This window comes from Macrobrachium nipponense, chromosome 28 (genome assembly GCF_015104395.2).
Source record: "Macrobrachium nipponense isolate FS-2020 chromosome 28, ASM1510439v2, whole genome shotgun sequence".
Taxonomy (NCBI): domain Eukaryota; kingdom Metazoa; phylum Arthropoda; class Malacostraca; order Decapoda; family Palaemonidae; genus Macrobrachium; species Macrobrachium nipponense.
Window position 1 is genome coordinate 15,049,388 of NC_087217.1, and position 21,080 is coordinate 15,070,467.

The following is a 21,080-nucleotide window of genomic DNA, read 5'->3' on the forward strand; positions in this document are numbered from 1 at the left end:
TGATAAGAAATTCATTTCTCGATATAATGTGGTTCGGATCCCACAATAAGCTGTAGGTCCCGTTGCTAAGTAACCAATTGGTTCCTAGGCACGACAAAAATCTAATTCTTTGGGCCAGGCCTAGGACGGCTGTTAATCAGCTCAGTGGTCTGGTTAAACTAAGATGTGCTCAACTCTCTCTCTCTCTCTCTCTCTCTCTCTCTCTCTCTCTCTGTTTTTTTAACATCTATCAACGTCTCACCAGAGAATGCACTTATCATTTTTTTAATATAAAATATATTTGGTACATATTCTTCCCCCTGTACCCGTTTGCTTATAAAGTTTGAACCCGGTCTATCCTCTTGCCTTTCCTCTCCTTCCACCTCCCCCTAAGGGACATATTTATTCATTCCTTAATCCAAGGTGGGAGACAATTGGCATCAAGCTTCCGAAATCATTACAGTGCGGAGAGGAGAGAGAGCTTCCGTGTCAGCTACAGGTGGTCTCAAGAGGTTTGCTCAAATGAATGATAATTCTTTTCTCTTTTCTTTTTCATTCCGTCTGATGATTTATTATTATTTAATTATTATTCAGAGTTTCGGTCCCATTGTCTTCTTCTTGATTCGGTCTGTCGATTTTATGCTTGCCTGTATCATCAGATGGTTATGAGGACGTTAACCCCTTTGGGCTCTGTATGCTTCCTCTTTGTTATTGTAGATGTTTTACATCATTTATCCTTTTACATCATTTATCATTTTGCCAAGAAATATTTTGCTATTTTTAATCTTTCGTTTGTATTTCTCTAATGTAATTAAGTCTGAGTATTTACTTTGGATTAAGATAGCTACTAAATGTTTAGCCAATGTTGATGAAAATGAAACAAACTTGATTATGTAGGTAAGTGTATTTTACTCATGCTGATTAATTCTTCTAAATTACCGAGAGGTTTGCGCAATTCCTTCGTTAAAACTTTCACTTTGATCTGTTTAGTCATTAATCTTCATTTAGGTATGCGAGTGTTTTCCCTGGATTTCGGAATTTCATATTGAAATTCACGGCAGATTTGTTTGTGAGATTATATTCCTACTATTACTGTGTCTATATACACACACACACACACACACACATATATATATATATATATATATATATATATATATATATATATATATATATATATATATATATATTGCTCCTAGGGTTATAATTAAGGATATATTGCCAATATGTTCGCTGTGACCTATTGGAATGTGAAGAAGCAACGACCTGAGAAAAGCTGATGAATGGTTTCTGTGGGGTGGCGTGACATAAAACTGCATAGAAAGACAAGTCAATGTACGACAGTTCATAGGTCTTTCCAAAGTGCCTTTGAGAAACTGGTTGCAGCCAGTAATGTGAGGCGCTAACGTAATGTGCATTTGTATGTGCGTGTGTGCCTCTTCTATTCTTAATGTACCCTACACAAGTCTATGGGGGATTTGCATAGAGGCGGCTTTGAGAGAAAGGCAGGATGCCGTGGAAGCGCAGCGAAAGTCTCTTTATAATATAGTGCTTGAAATATTCCAGCTGCTTGGGTGAGTCCTATAATATTTTAGCCAAAGAGTGGCTTGTTACCTATTTAACATTTTATGGGAATATTCAATCTTTGACTTTGTTGTTAAACTTATGTGTGTACTTACGAGTGGTTTCTCATGTCTTTGAAACAGACGGTTCTAGCGGAACCAAGAGGGGGGGACCGAGGAAGTCCCGATGGGGAAATAGACATTTGGTGTGACCATTACTGTTTAGACATTTTACTGTGGGTGATTTTATCGGAATTAAGTTAGTCTGTGAGACCTAATTGATTGCCTGTTTTTTCGTTATTAATAAATGTATTTTTTATAATGCAACTCTCTCATTTTGATTACCTGTTAGAGTGGAGAGAAAGAAGTAGAGAGAGAGAGAGAGAGAGAGTGGTCGCTTGGCGAGAGAGAGAGAGAGAAAGAAAAGTCGGGAGCCGCTAGTTACTTAGAGAGAGAGAGATTTGTTTGTTGTTTGCCTGACGCTCGAGTTACACGTTTACCAAATAAATAATGAGGATCATATCTTCATTACATATATATAATGTATATGTATGTATTTATGAAAGGAGCAATAATGTATATGATATTGTTTTTTTCACAAAATACAAAAACGTATATTTCGACCGTTTGCGCAACGGTCTTCTTCAGCCGACTGAGGAGGACCTTTGTACAAACGGCCGAAATATCCCTGTTTTTAACCTTTTTTAAAACCGATATTGCGGTAAAGGATAACAGATTAGAAGCTTGTAATTCTTTGTCGTTGTATGTCCTGCGGAACATTATCTCCAGGATGACATTTGAAGGCCAAGGTAGAACAAATGTAGAGTAAATTGATGGTTGGCTATTTCACATTAATCATAAGATGCTGTAACGAAAAGATTACTGCCCTAGTTATTTATTTGTTTATTTGTGACTCAGCGTTTTTGTTTTGATTTCCTTTACGATGGAAAAGTCTGTAGATTTATATTCTAAGCTTGTCTCTCTGCAGTCGTCAGCATCTTCGTTTTGATGATGATGACTTTAAACGTCACCTTCTCTCAACCATCTGAGAGTTCAGGTTTATTTCAAACTTAAATCGCAGACGCCACGTAATTCAAATGGCTAATATACCCCGGAAAGCTTGGCAACTATGTTTTGGTGAAGTAAGTAACCCAATTACAAACACTCTACATAGGCAGTCCCGTTCGTTCTCTTTTCTCTCTGACATTTTGGCTGCTTCTTTGTTTCCCTTCACGACAGAAGGATTGAATCAAAAGGCAGTTTATCTCATTAACAGCGTTGCTGACATCCCCTCCGTCGATCCTCGTTTCCTGCGCAAAGGAACCTCTCTGCTTCTTCAATCGTGGAACATTTCTAGAACTCCTCTTTTGAAGCGGCCAGGTAACATCTGCTCGTGTTGATATGCGCTGTTTTCGTTTACTCTGGGCTACAAACTCCTTGGTGGTGGTGGTTGTTGTTGTTGTTGGGGGGTCAGGGTAGGAAAGGTCTATGGAAGAGCCTAAAAGGTATGAAAAAGGTGTTTCGCGTTGAGTTAAAGATACAGGAATTTTAGGATAATATATTTATGAATTATTCATTGGAATGAAAATGTAGATAATAATGTGCATGTTAAACAGTACAGAAATAATTATTTATAATAAAATTAGCGTATTTATTTTAATTTTCGTTGGTGAAACAAGGCTCTATCTCTGTAGAGTTTAGCACATCTTAATTTATTTGGTGTACTGACTTTAGGCTATGTTTCTTTTTAGTTATTTTTTGTTTCTGCTTATAACTTAGAGTATATGAATGTGTTTAATTTGCCATTTTTATTTGATCCTTGTTAGTATGAGTAGTATTAAGTATGAGTATTAATTACTAAGACCACTTCATGCTAAGTTAGGAATATATTCGCAACTTTTGTGCGAGAGTAAAATCTTGCACGCGTTCAGAGTAAGCTGGAGGTCGGATCACGCCTTGTTTTTCTTAACGTCAACCCCCGTAGACGGGTAGTGCCGTCAATGTACCACATGCGGTGCACTGTATGTATTATTCAAGGTTCTTTGCAGCGTCTCTTCGGCCCCTAGCTGCAGCCCTCTTCATTGCTTTTAACGTATCTCCGTTCATATTCCCTTAATTCCATATTACTTTTCATCTTTTCCTAACAGTTGTTTCATAGTATAACTGCGAGGTTTTTCTCCTGTCACACCTTTCAATCACTTTGACAGTTAATTTCCGTTTCACCACTGAATGCCCTCATAAGTCCCAGCGCTTGGCCTTTGGCCCAAATTCTATATTCTGTTCTATTCTATTCTACTCTCATACCGTCAACACTTCCAATCCTTTCGTAAAAGAAAGGTTTAGTTTGGAAGCTGGACGAGGTAGTTTTTGTATTTATTTTTTTATTTTCTCCTAATGTTTCATTGTGTGGAAATAGACTGTTCCCTTTAGCGTTCATTTTACAAAGTTAATTATTAACCGGCTTCATTACTAACCCAGCGTTCAGGCTACGAGTCTTTGAAATAGTACATAATGGTGCATTATGTTTTTCATTCTCGTTGAAAGAGCCCAGTTAATTAGGTAGACAGTAAATGAATAATTAAATCATTTGGAGAACACGCGTTTTGTTTAGTCATTTTTAGTACTTTGAAGACTTTTTTAGATAATGATAATAATTGCTGTTGTTGTTTCAGTAATAACTAGTTAATGTGACCTTTGGTTTCTTAGCTTCTGAGTCAAGAGGAACTACTTGTATCTTAAATTTCAGTGCGTTATTGTTACGCATACACAGAATCCTCTTAAATAAAATGAGAATGTTATAAACTCTGCCATTAACTTTGCCTGACGTGCATTCTGATGCTTCATGAATATTATGAGGCTATTGTTTTACTGCCACTCCATTAACTAAGACTTTTCTTGATCCCTTCTGTTCCTTACCAAGTCTTCTGAATTTACGTATGTATTTTTAAACTTTCGTCACCTATTCTGTCTACGAGACAAAACCTTCCTAACAAAATTATCTATAATTTTTCTGTGCTAATCTTTCACTCGGCCACAGAACTCATTTTACCTTTCCTTGTTCACGTCTTCTGATTCAGTGGCCTTACTCTTGTCTTCATTCGTAACATTCGCTCCCATATTCCATTGAGGTAACCATTACTATTGTTCCTCATATCTCGGTGAATATTCAACCCAGTATTCCTGGCTTTCACTGAAATGCATGGGCTCTATTATATTAGCATCGTCTTGCAATTTTCCTCACTTTAAAAAAAAAATTAACTCGGCCAGTTTTTGCAGATTTATTTTTATATCAGTAGTCAACAACGTATCACCTGCTATAATTTCTCATTTAGTCTGCAAAAATACACTGCAAGCTTTGCTATCATTAACCAACAGCGTATAGACGGCTGACGTCAACCATCCAAAATATTTTTTTTTTTGTAAATCTTGTAAATAAATCTATTATTATTGTCTAGACGCAGCACATTAGCCATAGAAAATATTAAGCAACTTAAGAAGCATTATACACCATATATATATATATATATATATATATATATATATATATATATATATATCTATATATATAATATATAGTATATAGAGGAGAAGATTCTGCAAGAAGACATTGACAGAAACATGACCTTGTAGCGCAAATTAAGGTCTTATATATATATATATATATATATATATTATATATATATATATATATACACACATACATACATACATACACACACACACACACACATATATATATATATATATATATATATATATATATATATATATATATATATAGAATATTAGGCTTTATAAATAAAAGACCTTTTTTTGGGCTGTGCTAGTTAGGTTTCTGTCGATGTATTCTTGCAGAATACTCTCCCACGATATATTTTCGTCATCTTAACGTTATATAACGTAACGCAATGTGTTTTCATATATATGTATGTAACACCACACCCACAGTGTACCCATCTCTTTTTGACTGCATTTTTGTATAGCAATGTTTCTCATTGCATGAGATGTGTTAATGTTGGTTTTCATGCAGAACGTTCAAAAATACCAAATAACATATTGACACAAAATGACCGGTTAGCCGAACACAAAATTTTTCGTATTTTGGTGTCGAAAAGTATTGCTAGAAACGATAACTTCTCTTTCCTACAGAATATAGTTTATGACACCAGCTATAACGCATTAAAACCTAAGTGGAGTTTTGAATTTCATAATTCTTTATTGAATAATTACTTATTAGTATAATAATTCTTTGATTGGTCTTTATTCTTGGTTTTCATGGTAGGGTACTTAATGTGGTATTATTTTACAGCCGAATGGTTTAAATCTTTGACTGCTTGTTACAGAAAGCCAAATAATGTTAAACTGTCAGAATGCCGAGATAAAATGATACTGAAAAATTCTATATGGACATTGCAAAACTTTAAATTACCTTTCCAGTCATACTTAGGTTATTGCTATTTATACCTACCATGACGAAATTATATTATCTTAATTTTTCAAGTTTTGGTTTGTTTCTGTTTATTACACCGGTAATTGTTTCCATTTTCAGCATTACGCCAAGACAATAGATTGTTTTGACTATTACCAATTTTAATTTCATCTTTAATGACTAACATAATGAACTTGGGTTCCCTAGTGGTTATTGTAGCTTCACTCTTGGCGTTTTCAGTTTTTCAATTAATTTTGGACTAGTAGGAAAGGGATACGAACTGAAGCACAATGATGTTATATCCTCTTTGGCTAGGCGATAGGGAATCCGCCATTGGGAAACCATGAATATATCATGATTAGTAAAGTATGAGTGTATTTAAAGGAAAACATATTTTTTATGGTTATTTTTGTCAGGGGAAAAATGATTCTTTTGTTGGTTTTTATATGTACAAAATAAAGAAAATTGAATGGGCCTTTTTTGTTGACTTAATTTTAATTCGTATTTGTATACGTAATATGTACTTAATTTTAATTCGTATTTGTATACGTAATATGTATATAGAGATGTGTGAAATTTGAAGGTTAAGCTATATTCCCTAACATTAGTGGTTTCTGATAAGGAAATGGTAATGATCGCTGCTTCCTTCACATTTCAACTGCTGAATTGTGGATAGACTTTTTTTGCAGAAAGCTTCAAGAAAACCAGCTGTTTCTTACATCTAATCTTAAGACTCACCAGTAATAAAGCATTGAAACCAGATACTCATACTGCTCCATCCTATATTGCATTAGCGAAGAACTATGCAGTTAACCTTTAAGCATTTTAATCTGTCTTGACTTTTGTTCTCTGATGCCGTTTACATCCTGCTTCCAATTTCCCTGACTTTTTATCCTGTGAAAAGGCAGGGTGTAGAATGAGACGTTTATTCCCTACCGCGTTTTTACATCTCTTTGTTACTTGGCTGGGTAATGCTTTTGGTTGTCAGTTCTGTGGACAGTTACATAACATGAAATCCTGCTTTCCTTGGCATCTTTCATTTGTAATGTGACAATCTAGTTGTACATATGAAATATGGTGTGTAAACCCCGTAGACTTTGAACTTTTTAATCTATCATATTCAGATTAGCCAACACTCGCTGCGAATGACCTGCAGTGCAAGATCAGGTTTTTCTTGCACCACTGTAGTAAGATATCTTGCACATAATTAAGTTCTATACACGCTTTTAAATTTTTTTTATATATATTTATTTTAGTTGTATGATATATGCCAACAGACAGTTGGAAATAGACACTGAGAACACACAAACACCCACACCCAAACGCGCACACACAGATATATATATATATATATATATATATATATATATATATATATATATATATATATATCGCGTAAATAAGAATAGTAGTAGAGTCTTTGTAATGAAAAACTGCTGGATGATTAATATTTCTTGGTACGATTTCCATCGACGTCCTTCAAAAATCTGAATAATAAATGAAATCAAGTGATGTTATTTAGGTTGTAGTCTTTAGTAGAAAAAGTGGATTTTGATATGTATCTCCAGCTCAGGGGGTTCGTTATTAATAGTGGTCCATTACCCGCTAATGATTGTTATTCAGTGTTAATGAACAGCTCGGCTCTTCCTTGAGTGTAATCAAGGTTTTGGTTAATTACTGAGGAACATTTCACATTAGCATGTATGTATTAGACACGGCTGCGTATTTGCTGATGCGAATGTGCAAATTGATGACAAATTAGGTGAATAGTTAATCTTCAGTAAATGGCAGTTAATTCAGTTATTGGCTTAGCAGTACGAGGAAACTACAAAATGGTTAGTTATTTTTGTTGAATGTTTTATCCAGGGGGTTCATTAATATATAGCGTTCTAAATTTTTTTTGGAGTATTGATCCAATAAAAAAAGTCTAACATTGTATAATCTAACCATCCTTAAATTGTTAGGATGCAGGTGTAACAATATGTAATTAAATTCTAGCAAAATTTTTTACACTAAATTGTAGCGTATGTGTTTTGGCCTTTGTATTTCAGAATTTCTTATCATGATTTTGCCTTAATTTTATGACCGCGTGAATATGTCATGATTTTTCTTTTACTTTAGCGATTTTCTACCTTCATTTTCGATAAACTATCTCTCTCTCTCTCTCTCTCTCTCTCTCTCTCTCTCTCTCTCTCTCTCGTTTAGGAGACAAAAGTATTTGTGTGATGTTTGTCAATGGTTTTGTGTATCAATTTAAAACTCCGTCAGTCATTGGAAGGATAGAATTTCATATGTTCTTAGTTTTTAAGTTTCCGCTGTCTCGTATTCTAAGGTTTTTGAACAGTGCCACACACAAACAAACATGAAAACGTACATTATATTTTAGTATACTTCTTCGTACGACCTTAATGCCATCTTGTTATGGGGTCGGCCGCTCGAGTTATCCTTCTCCATGATTCTTTCCTTGGCATATGCTTGTTCTACAGAGCGATTTCTTGTCTCTAGCTACAGCGTCACTGCTCAATCTGATTTTTTGCTTACCCTCCATGGCCATATGTATACACACGTAGACACACATTTTACATAAATTTCAAAATCTTAAGTAATTCTATGTCTACGAGTAAAAGAAAAGCCTATTCATTTGCATAGGTTAAGATGATAAAGACAAATTATATCATAAGAAAGAGAACGCTGAATGACAAAGTGTTATATCTCCGTATAGTTGGGAGTATTGGAGAGGAATTACATAGGTAGGCAAATCATTTCGTATGTAATAAGATAATAAAAAAGAACACAAAAAGGTTTCGCGTTAGTGTTGGAATGGTTGTCAATAGGAGGAATGAAAGTGGAAGTCGTTGATTATTACAGTGAAAGGATGTAGATATATATGATGGATGTGAATACAGGATAGCCGAAGAGTACAATAGAAGCGTTGCAGGATTTACAGACTAGAAAGATTCCCTACAAAGGCAGACGCAGTCATTAAGAAAACGTACTCGTGTAATAGGCGTTTACTTTTCCGAACAGGTGTAGTGGCAGGTTCTGGAATCGAAATAAATCTTGTTCATTAGAAAACAAAGAGAACTGAAAGGGTTCAGTACGAAGGTATAAAGAAGGCAGGTACTTGTCGAGGTCAGACCACGTAGAGAGAGTAAAGTCAAATTGGCTGAAAAGGATTTGTGGATTTGATTTTTCCCTCGGTATAGAAAATAGAATAGTGTAGTTTAATGAAGAAACTGACGTGTTACTGATCACCTTTTATTATTAAAAGAAATATTAAAACAGGATTTTATTAAATAAATAATTTTACTTTTACCTAAATGTATAAACCCTTAAACTGGATAATGGAGCACACACAGCATTTGTGCTAAGGAACTAAGAAAACACACACACACACACATACATATTACAGTCTTGATCACAGATGACAGATATCTCACGTCCCAATATTTAGAGTTATTATAATTCTATTTACAGATGGATATTGCCTTTCTTCTTTTTTTTTTTTCTTTTATTCCAGACATTCCTTGCCGATAAAACGTTTTCGGAGGCATATATTACGTTTTTTCTTAATAACCGCGTAGAAAACCTGTTATAAATCGAAAGAGTCCTCCACGGCACAGCCCCTTTACCTGTCTGCAATATATCCGTGTTCCTGATTATCGCCAGCTGTGCAATTCTCAGTCAAGATTTATGTGACAGTGTAATTCTACGAAGGCTCGTGTGTCTGCGTCATTCTGTCAACCCCATATGTGATACTGCAGCGCTAATGCAAGATAAACAGGCGGTAATAACAGAGCTCGGAGGCTTCCTGCTGAGCCAGCCCGCTGGAATCGATGGTCGATAATGTCATAAAACCTTCCTTCATTTATCTGTCCTCTTCGTGAGAGGGCCATTTTTTTTTCCTCTTTAGGGGGGAAATGGGTGTGGCATGGCTGCGTCGGGTAGATAGGAAAGTTGCATACTGACAGGTAGCTTGATTAGAGTTAGTTAAGGGGAGAGAGAGAGAGAGAGAGAGAGAGAGAGAGAGAGAGAGAGAGAGAGAGAGAGAGAGAGAGAGAGAGAGAAGAATTTCTGTAGAACAGTGCTGCCCTACCGTTCATCATGAATAACTCTCCGCTTCTCTCCACAATGAAATTGATTTTTGCAAGGTTTATTCCTTGTACGCGCATGTCTTTGAAAAATGAAATCTTAGGTGTATTCTCTGTCCAAATACGTTTCATGGAATTTATCTGTTATATCCAAATATTCAATGTGGATGGGAATCTAGGTAGAACTTTATAAATGGTCGTATTCTCACAAAGCGTTTTGGATGAATAATAACTTGCAGGATACTTTAGAGATTGTGGGTAGTGTTGCAATCGATGGTTTGCTTTTATGGGTCATGTGGTTATTAAGTTATCAAGATATCCACTAATTGTACGCATAAGGTAGCGAAAATCTTCAGTTTTTGAAGATTATGTCACATTATGCCCTTGTAAACATGGTTCTTCGAGACCTCATGAAATGGTAGATTTGAAAGCGCCCGTATATCATCCTTATACAGCATACATAATTGATCCATGCCAATAAATAATGAAAAAGAAAAGTTTCCAATTATGTAAGAAAATAAATTCTTCAACTTTATACTAAAATTTATTGTTAGGAGTTGAGAAACAATTACAACTTTTCTGAAAGTTGTGTGCGAAGCAATTAAGGTTTTGTTCTTTTTTCAATCCCTTTGAAGCTGTGTTCCCCCTGCACTCTTCAGATTTTATTGAAACGCTTTTATGCCTTATATGTCTTTCAATAGCTGTATCCAAATATATTGAGAATTTAGGAGAGAGACATAATTTAAGAGACTGTAAAAAACTGGCTTTCAGTTGTCGAACTTTTTCATTTTCTAGGAGAGAGAGAGAGAGAGAGAGAGAGAGAGAGAGAGAGAGAGAGCGCATTTTTTTGTACGGATTTAGTGCTTAATTTTATTTTCCATTGGATCATGGCAAGATTAGCGAACCCACTATTTTTTTAGGAAATTCTTGCTCAATTCTAATTGAAATGTATATATATATATATATATATATATATATATATATATATGTGTGTGTGTGTGTGTGTGTGTATGTAAATATACATATATATATATATATATATTTATTTATATATATATATATATATATATATATATATATATTATCAATAGAGGGATCCACAGTAATATCCTTGTTTATCTAGATATAATATGTTTATACAAAGCTTAAAGCTTTCGTCCATCCTCTGTGGGACTTGATCACTAAGCAAATGACTTAGTGATCAAGTCCACAGGAGGATGGACGAAAGCTTTAAGCTTTGTATAAACATATTATATCTAGATAAACAAGGATATTACTGTGGATCCCTCTATTGATTTCTTAGAAGCACGATACAGTGTTTTTATATTGCATATATATATTATATATATATATATATATATATATATAATATGTAAATACACACACACACACACACACACATATATATATATATATATATATATATATATATATATATAATATTTAATATTGTCATGAAAAATAGTGGGTTCGCTAATCTTGGCATGATCAATTCCATTCACGTCCGTTTTCTTCACGTTTTAATTTTTCTCCTATTTTCCCAGGCCAGAGGAACGCAGTCCGGTTGATGTGTCGACAATCACCTCGAAGCTGCGTCGAGTACCGCCCTTAGATCGACTCCCTTCTCCAGTTCTTTTCGATATTGCTCGGTGCTCATACTACGAGGATCTGGAAAAAGGCGTTACATGTAAGTGTAGTTCTTAGCCGTTTCACTTTAATGTCTATAATACTAATGCATCAGAATTTATTAGTATTAGTTCGACAGCTCGAAGTATTGCGTAATTTAGTTTATGTATTTAATTTTAGCTGTAGCCTTTTGATAAATTTCAAGTATTGTTGGAGCCTGATAAGTTTTTTGTAATGCATTATAGTATGATGGATTCTGGGTTTTGCTTTTTTGTATGTGTTTGGTAGAACTTGGGTATAGCGTTAAGTCTATATATTTTAGTTGGTGCAATACACTGTTTTAGTGGTATTTTGATGAATTATGCTTTAAGCAGTACTTTGACAAATTCATGTTCTGGTGTCAAGTGGAGAAAATTGTTAATGATGATAGCAAAATAATTCGATGAAATTTTCAGAGCTAACGAAAAAAAATGTTAATAGAAACTATAAACACAACACACTATAAAATTTCTACAATAAAATTGTCACCTATATTGTAGGGTCGTAGATTAATCGGTTACTTCAGGGATGATCAGATATATTAGACAAAGTAAGGAGAGAAAGAGGCGCTATAAGTTAATAGGTATAAAAACCGACAGAAGAAAAACGAAATCAAAAGAAAATCAGCAGAGAAATGGAAGAGTAGCCAATATATTGATAGTCTTTTGATCTGGATGACCAACTGAACACACTCGTTAAAGTAATGGGAGCTCCATTACGCCCATGGTTGTGTTTACATTTTTGTCTGGCTTACTTTGGTTGTGAAGGTTTCAGTAGTAGAAAAATGGTAACTGCTTCAGTTTCAGAGAGGTATTTAATGCGGGAAGGTACATTAACCTAAGCAGATTATCTGGATTAAAAAGTTGGTTAGGAAACGTAAAAAGATGGAAATTTGAATTGATATATTTTCCATTCTTGCTGAGAATGATAACCTGGGTAAACGCTTGTTTGCAAGGTCCTCTACCAGGTGGATTGGTATTATCGGATGCCAAAAAAAAAAAGAAAATCAAATTATAGTGAAATATTTTGGAAGAAATGTAGAGTTTTAAATATTTTGGAGATAAGTTTTAGGTGGGATTTTAGTCTCATCAGATGTCCATGAATTTTGATGCCCTTTGACGTTATTATGTTCTTATTAGTTTATGTTACGATATAGGAAGGTTGATAAAAGTTACTTTTAACTAGAAGGAACAAATACCTTCATATAGATATAGAGATTATACCAATTTAAAGAGGATATGTATATATATATATATATATATATATTGTGATGGCTTGTTAACCACCACACGATACACTTATCAAAAATATAGGTTACTCCTGTATTCACTTAACAGGATACGAAATTCACAAGGTGTGAAATCGTACCACAGCCTTAAACCACAGTGTGCAAAATCAATTCAGGGTGAAAATAAACACTTCAGAAAAATCACTTAAATTTAATACAAAATTCGTTAGGCAGAAATTACACCTGAACCTCTTATAATACAAAAGTCTATGAATAACACTCACCCTTAAATAATCACTAAACAAATCCCAAATACACAACTAATAAAAGAAACCAACACATTCAACCACAAAAAGGAGGGGGTCCAGAAAGGAGGAGAAAGGCAAAAAGAAAGAATATCCTAACAAATACACACTAATATTCCTAACAACTCCGAATGGTTTTAAAGTACTTTTCTCTTGCAAGGCAAGGTACAAAACTCCACGTCTGGAGGGACAAATCGGGTGTAATAATCCGATGCTAATGCAATCACAGCGCTGAATCCAAAAAATATCAATAGGTGGCTGGCAAGAATCAAGCGGTCACCGAAACCGACAGCAGAGGAACATTTGCCGTGAGCTTAATAAGTATATAATTTTACCTTGGGACAGAGAGGTCCCCTTGGCTTTATAACTGAACCAAGGGCGTTAAGGATAAATCCTGAGGCTGCAGACGGGAGATCCAAAAGGTATGTTGGGGGTGGGTGAAATATCTCCAGTCCAAGTACAAGTGCAGCGGCAAAATCAGTATCAAACGATCCTTTCAAATAGCGTTCAAGGCAAGGTCCAGGAAACAACTCCCTCATATCACCACCGAAGACCTCCTAGTCCCCACTGGACAGCAAGAGCCGGGGGGTTGGAGGGGGGAGAAGACCACTCCCAGTGATATCACCAAATATGGAATTTGAAAAGAGGATTAGTAAAAACGTACAACAAGTCAAACACCGGAGAGGAGAAAAACTAGCAGTTACCATTCTTAACTAATTAACAGTTTCAAAAATAATCTAATACATTATTCACTTAGCATTAACTGGCAACAAGATGACACCTCCTCTCCCAAAGAAAAAAAAAATTTTTCCAAAATTTTTTTAAAAATAAAATTCTAAATAAAGGCAAAAATATGAAATAATCACATGCTAAAACAAATACAATAAAACAACAAATGCAATATTTCATTCATAGCTGTAAAACCAAAATACTCATTAAGAAAATTGCTCTTATAAAACAAGACAAGAAAAATTGGGGGGTTGGGGGGTTGGGGGTGGCAAAGAAACAAGGATGCAGCTTACAATTAAGGCACTAAAATTAACAGAATATCAATATACACTATGGAGATATACTACACTAGAAACCTCCCAAACCAACTCCAAAACAAAAACCAAAAAAAAAAATTTTCCAAGAGCTACAAGGCTCTCACATAAGTACACACTTAGAGCTACACTGTTTTAAACCGGATTCCACATATCTGTTCATAGGTCATAACTATTTTACACACACTCAAAGTTGTTTCACTTTGTTTCTCATCGCTCATTGTAACAATGTTCAGCGAACAATAGTCCTGTCTATAAACACCGTGACAATACACTAGATCACTATAAAAGTGTCCTACCGAATACATACACCAAAATTGGACGACACAGAGAAAACCAACACAGTTTTCCCCTGCGCAATCCCAACACGCAAAAATTTCGTGAAGCGTAGTTATGCCTGAAAATAAAGAATGCCCGGATTCGGATTAGTAGCTGTCAGCTAACAATGTAAACTCTCCAATTAGTACCCTAAACAATTTAATCACCCCACCGTATTACACCATGTGCCAATGACCAGTAAATACCACCATCCTTGTATACAACACCCCTCAGTAACAATCTTTATATACGATAATAACCATTCGTATCCTATAACACTCATTCCATAACGCATTTTTAACACCTCACCAACCTTCATTAAGATAAACATTGCCACAAAATATGAACACCGAGTAGCACCTTTTACCTTCACCTGTGGTCGTAATATTAATCAATTCTTAATTTTACAGCCTTATGCCTTTACTCAACTCCTGTGAAGGAAAATTCTGATTAATACATATTCGTTATACAATCAACTACTCTTTGCAATAAAAAAAAACCTAAGCACCTACTTCAACAGCACACATACAGTAATTAGAACGATACAGATACTACCTTAATATCCGCATAGCCCTCCACAAGAATTTCTACTCAACGCTGCGAGAAAGAACATCGGCAACAATGTTAACTTTTCCAGGGATATGTGAAAATTCCAAATTCCACTCCTGAAGCAGGAGACTCCACCGCATCAAACGTTGATTTTTATTCTTGTACCTGCTGATGAAGGTCAGGGGATTATGGTCCGTCATAATCTTTATAGGAGTTCCTGTGGAAGAGAGATAAACCTGGAAATGATTAATGGCTAGTACTACAGCAAGAGTCTCCTTCTCCACAGTAGAATATTTACGTTGGGCAGAGGACAACTTTTTTGAAAAGAATGCGACAGGGTGGGAAATTCCCTGTTCGTCATTCTGTAATAACACCGCCCCTACTCCAACGTCACTTGCATCCGTGGCGAGAGAAAAAGGAAGGTCAAAATCAGGAGCTCTCAAGACAGGATAATTAAGAAGTATCCTTTTCAAATTATCAAAAGCCCTTTGTGCTTCATCATTCCAGACAAAAATTACCTTCTTTCTTAGGAGATTCGTTAAAGGGTCGGCGATGTCAGAAAAATTCTTAACGAACCTCCTGTAATACCCAACTAATCCAAGGAATTTTCTGACATCTCTCAGACACCTAGGAATTAACATTTTTTCAATACAATCAACGTTAGCTTGTTTTGGAGCAACCTTACCATCACCAATTTCATGACCTAAATACACGACCTTTGCTTTTGCAAAATTAAATTTCTTTTTTAAATTAATCACCAAAGAAACCAGCTTTCTTCAATATTTCAAAACAAGGCCTTAATACGCTTTAAATGTGTTTCCCAATCATCACTATAAATAACAATGTCATCAATATAAACGACGCACCCTTCCAAACCGTACAACAACGTATTCATCAACCTTTGAAAAGTAGCGGCTGCATTTTTCATACCAAACGGCATCACACGACATTGAAACAACCCTTGAGGTGTTACGAAGGCTGACAAGGCCCTTGCTCGTTTCGACAAAGGAACTTGCCAATACCCTTTTAATAAATCAAATTTACTTATATATTTAGATTTACCCATCCGATCAATGCAATCTTCAATACGAGGTAATGGATAACAATCAGATTTAGTCAACTCATTAATCCTTCTGTAGTCAATACATAACCTAAAATCTCCATCGGGTTTCTTTACCAATACAACAGAGATGGACCAAGGACTTTGACTATGCTCAATTAGACCGTGTTTTAACATATAATCAACCTCCTTAGCAACAACTTCACTCTTGAAAGGATTTAACCTGTAAGGAGATTGTTTCACAGGCGTGGCATTACCTACGTCCACGTCATGCTCAAGGACTGATGTCCTTCCTGGGACATCTGAAAACAATTGTTTATAATCACACACCAACTTCTCCAGAGACCTACGTTTCTCATAACACAAATGAAAAGAAACCTGAACTAACCAAAATTTTCTAAAGAAGACATATTACCTGATGGCCAGTTATCATCATTACCATATTTATTCTCATTACGTTCTTCCTCTGAAAAGAATAAATTGGTTTTACATTTAACAATCTCTCCAATTGTTGCTACAGGAATAGCTTTACCTCCCGTTTGCCATATATGCCTTCAACATATTTATGACAAAGCTGAAAAGGTTTCCTTCTCTCAGGAGTCTCTACTAAATAATTAACATCACTCATTTTTTTCAAAATTTTCCAAGGACCTGAAAATGAAGCTTTTAATGGATTACCGGGAAAAGGTAACAACACCAACACCTTGTCGCCTACAGCGAAGTTGCGAGTCTTGGTTTTCCTGTCAAAAAAATAAAAAAAAAACTTCATTCTTCTTTGACTACACAACATATTTTCACGAGCAAATTCCCAAGCCTTCATCATTTTATCACCCAAATTAGTCATGTAATCCAACAAATTAATATCAGGAATGTCACCTTCCCATGACTCTCTTACGACATCGAGAGGACCACGAACACAATGTCCGAAAACCAAATTGAAAGGCGACAAACCTAATGATTGACTTGGAGCCGACCGAAAAGCAAATAAGAGATATGGTAATTCTTTATCCCACTCAGAACCGTGACTTAAACTATATTTCCTAATCATCGATTTCATGGTTTGATGAAACCTCTCCAGAGCACCCTGACTTTCAGGATGATAAGGAGATGAAGTCACATGTTTAATACCGAACTCTGACATTTTCTCTCTAAAATACTTGCTGATGAAATTAGTACCACAGTCTGATTGAATTATCTTAGGCATCCCAAACCTGGTGAAGAAATCAATTAGTACATCTACAATCTTAACACTTTTTATGGTACGTAGTGGTATTGCCTCAGGATATCGAGACATTTTATCCATAATAGTAAAAATATATTCATTACCACTACGTGTCTTGGGCAATGGTCCAACAACATCAATAATTACCTCTTTAAAAGGTTCAGAAACAAGGGGGATAGGACATAGAGGTGCTTTTGGTATAGACTGATTGGGCTTACCGACCTTCTGACAGACGTCACAACTATTGACAAACTTCTTTACGTCTGCCTTCACTGGGCCAATAGTAATTCATAAGCAACTTCCCCGAGTCTTATGAATGCCAAAATGACCAGCTAAACCACTGTCATGTGCCAATGATATTAACTCATTCCTGAAAATAAAAGGTACCATTATCTGTCTCAAAATTTCATGACCAATATTATCAGCCTCCATAGGCCTACTCAACCTATATAAAATATTATTCATTATCTTAAATCTTGGAACAGTTACATCAGACACCTCACCTGACTCAATAGGGAGACCCCGAAAATCCTTTTTCTGAGCTTTTATAAGCTCTTCAGTAGTCCAATTCAATTTGTCCTTCAAAATCCCAATATCTCCTACTACTACGCTATCACTACGTTCTAAACTACTCAAATCTACATCTGTTGCTGACTCTGCAGCGTCAACAACACTAGCTCTAGAACGAGTAAACTACTGCAATTTCATTATTTATCAAAATTGGATTATGTTTATTTTTATAAGCCACATCATTCCTAACACTACATCCAGTCCTTACCAGGAAACTTATTCACAATGGCCAATTTCAATATTCCTGAAAAGGAAGGACATTTTAAATGGAAATTACCGATGGGATAAGACTCGACCGAATCGGGGAAACCAGACAACAACACAAACTCTTCATAGTCATGGACAAAATCGCTAGGTAATGCTTCTCGTAAAATCAACGACTGAGCGGCACCAGTGTCTCGCAAAATACGAACCTCTTTAACTTTGGATGAATTCACAGACGAGACACTACCATGGGACAAATACCTGTTAAAGCAATTGGATAGTCATTGTTCAGCCGTTCTCGTTTGGACGGGAACACTCTCTCTCTTTTCAATGCCCATAACTGGTCTACCATTAGCTTGCAGGGACTTCTTGAAGGCAAAACACTGACTTTTTACATGGCCCTTTTTATTACAAAAGAAGCATGTCATGCCTCTCAATTTTTCCGGATTATAAACATTATACCCCCTGTTACCACTATTAGGAGAAAAGCGATTATTATTGGGAGAAAAGCGATTATTATTGGGAGAAAAATTATTATCATTATTCTGCCTCCTGGGTTGACTCCTATTAACAAAATTAGGCCTACCACAAGCATTACTATTATTATTATTATTATTATTACCGCTCCGGCCCGTTCTAATCCAGCCAGGCTTTGCGTGATTCATCACCCCTAACTCATTTTTATGTGACAAATAATATTCGTCACTTGCAATGGCAACCTCCTGTAACGTCTCTATTTTCAGTTCCTCTAAATGTACTTTTAGTTTATCTGGTACACACCGCTTAAATTCTTCTACTAACAATAACTCCTTCAACTTGTCATAATCATCCACTTCTTTGGATTTGAACCAATCCTCTGCATACTGTTTTTTACCTCTAGCAAACTCAACAAATGTTTGTTCATTACCTTTTTGTAAATTTCTAAACCGCTGGCGATAAGCCTCCGGCACCAGTTCATAAGCCTTTAAAACTATGGCTTTCACATTTTCATAGTCCGAGGATAAAGATTCGTCCAAGGTCACATAAACTCTCTGGGCCCTACCTACTAACTTGCTTTGGATAAGGGTGGTCCAATATTCCCGTGGCCATTGCAACCTAGCAGCTATCCTTTCAAAGGATACAAAAAACTCAGCGACATTACATTCCTGAAAAGTAGGCACAAATTTTAAAGCCTGAACCAAATTTATAACAGGCGTTACAGATCTACTGGGAGAAAGAGGAGAAGGGGGTTCCAAACCCTTCATAGCAATTTCATGCTGTCTTCCTTTTTTCTCTCTCCTCCGCCTTAAACTTTTCCATATTAAATTCCAACATTTTCAATTCAATTTGTTTGTTCAACACTTCTGCAGTTAGCTCCTGCTTAACCTCCTGATCACCATCTGGTTTTACATTTTTGACACACTCATAAATTTGTAACAATAATAATCCTTTCTTTACAGAGGCATCAAATTCTATCTCTAAATGTAGAGCCACCTGCTCCAACTCAGGCCTATTTAACTCTGCGAGCCTTGCTGCCACCCCACCCTCTCCACTCAAAAGTTCAATTATATTAGCCACCTTCATTATGACCGAAAAATCACACCAAAGAATAATTCCAAAAATACCTAACTCACGAAGCGGTGTAAAACTGTTGCCAAAAACAAAACCCCTAAAATTAATTTTGCACACAAGTGAATACGCACAGGCACGAAAGATCCTGCCACGGTCGCCAGTTTGTGATGGCTTGTTAACCACCACACGATACACTTATCAAAATATAGGTTACTCCTGTATTCACTTAACAGGATACGAAATTCACAAGGTGTGAAATCGTACCACAGCCTTAAACCACAGTGTGCAAAATCAATTCATGGGTGAAAATAAACACTTCAGAAAAATCACTTAAATTTAATACAAAATTCGTTAGGCAGAAATTACACCTGAACCTCTTATAATACAAAAGTCTATGAATAACACTCACCCTTAAATAATCACTAAACAAATCCCAAATACACAACTAATAAAAGAAACCAACACATTCAACCACAAAAAGGAGGGGGTCCAGAAAGGAGGAGAAAGGCAAAAAGAAAGAATATCCTAACAAATACACACTAATATTCCTAACAACTCCGAATGTTTTAAAGTACTTCTCTTGCAAGGCAAGGTACAACTCCACGTCTGGAGGACAAATCAGGGTGATAATCCGATGCTAATGCAATCACAGCGCTGAATCCAAAAATATCAATAGGTGGCTGGCAAGAATCAAGCGGTTCACCGAAACCGACAGCAGAGGAACATTTGCCGTGAGCTTAATAAGTATATAATTTTACCTTGGGACAGAGAGGTCCCCTTGGCTTTATAACTGAACCAAGGGCGTTAAGGATAAATCCTGAGGCTGCAGACTGGGAGATCCAAAAGGTATGTTGGGGTGAAATATCTCCAGTCCAAGTACAAGTGCAGCGGCCAAAAATCAGTATCAACGATCCTTTCAAATAGCGTTCAAGGCAAGGTCCAGGAAACAACTCCCTCATATCACCACCGAAGACCTCCATATCCCCACTGGACAGCAAGAGCCGGGGGGTTGGAGGGGGGAGAAGACCACTCCCAGTGATATCACCAAATATGGAATTTGAAAAGAGGATTAGTAAAAACGTACAACAAGTCAAACACCGGAGAGGAGAAAAACTAGCAGTTACCATTCTTAACTAATTAACAGTTTCAAAAATAATCTAATACATTATTCACTTAGCATTAACTGGCAACAAGATGACAATATTATATAATATATGTATATATATATATAATATGTATATATATATATATATATTATATATAATTTATATGTATATATGTATACCTTCAGGCATTACGGACGC

General features: G+C 35.8%; 1 protein-coding gene across 3 annotated transcripts in view; it reads left to right on the forward strand.

Moving 5' to 3' along the window:
• LOC135201449 (rap guanine nucleotide exchange factor 4-like) overlaps positions 1 to 21,080 on the forward strand; it is a 725,795-nt gene that overhangs the window by 229,571 nt on the left and 475,144 nt on the right. For all 3 annotated transcript variants that reach the window (XM_064230397.1, XM_064230399.1, XM_064230398.1), the window contains exon 2: positions 11,606 to 11,748. In XM_064230397.1, the coding sequence (XP_064086467.1) occupies positions 11,606 to 11,748 (143 nt within the window). The remainder of the gene's footprint in view (positions 1 to 11,605; positions 11,749 to 21,080) is intronic.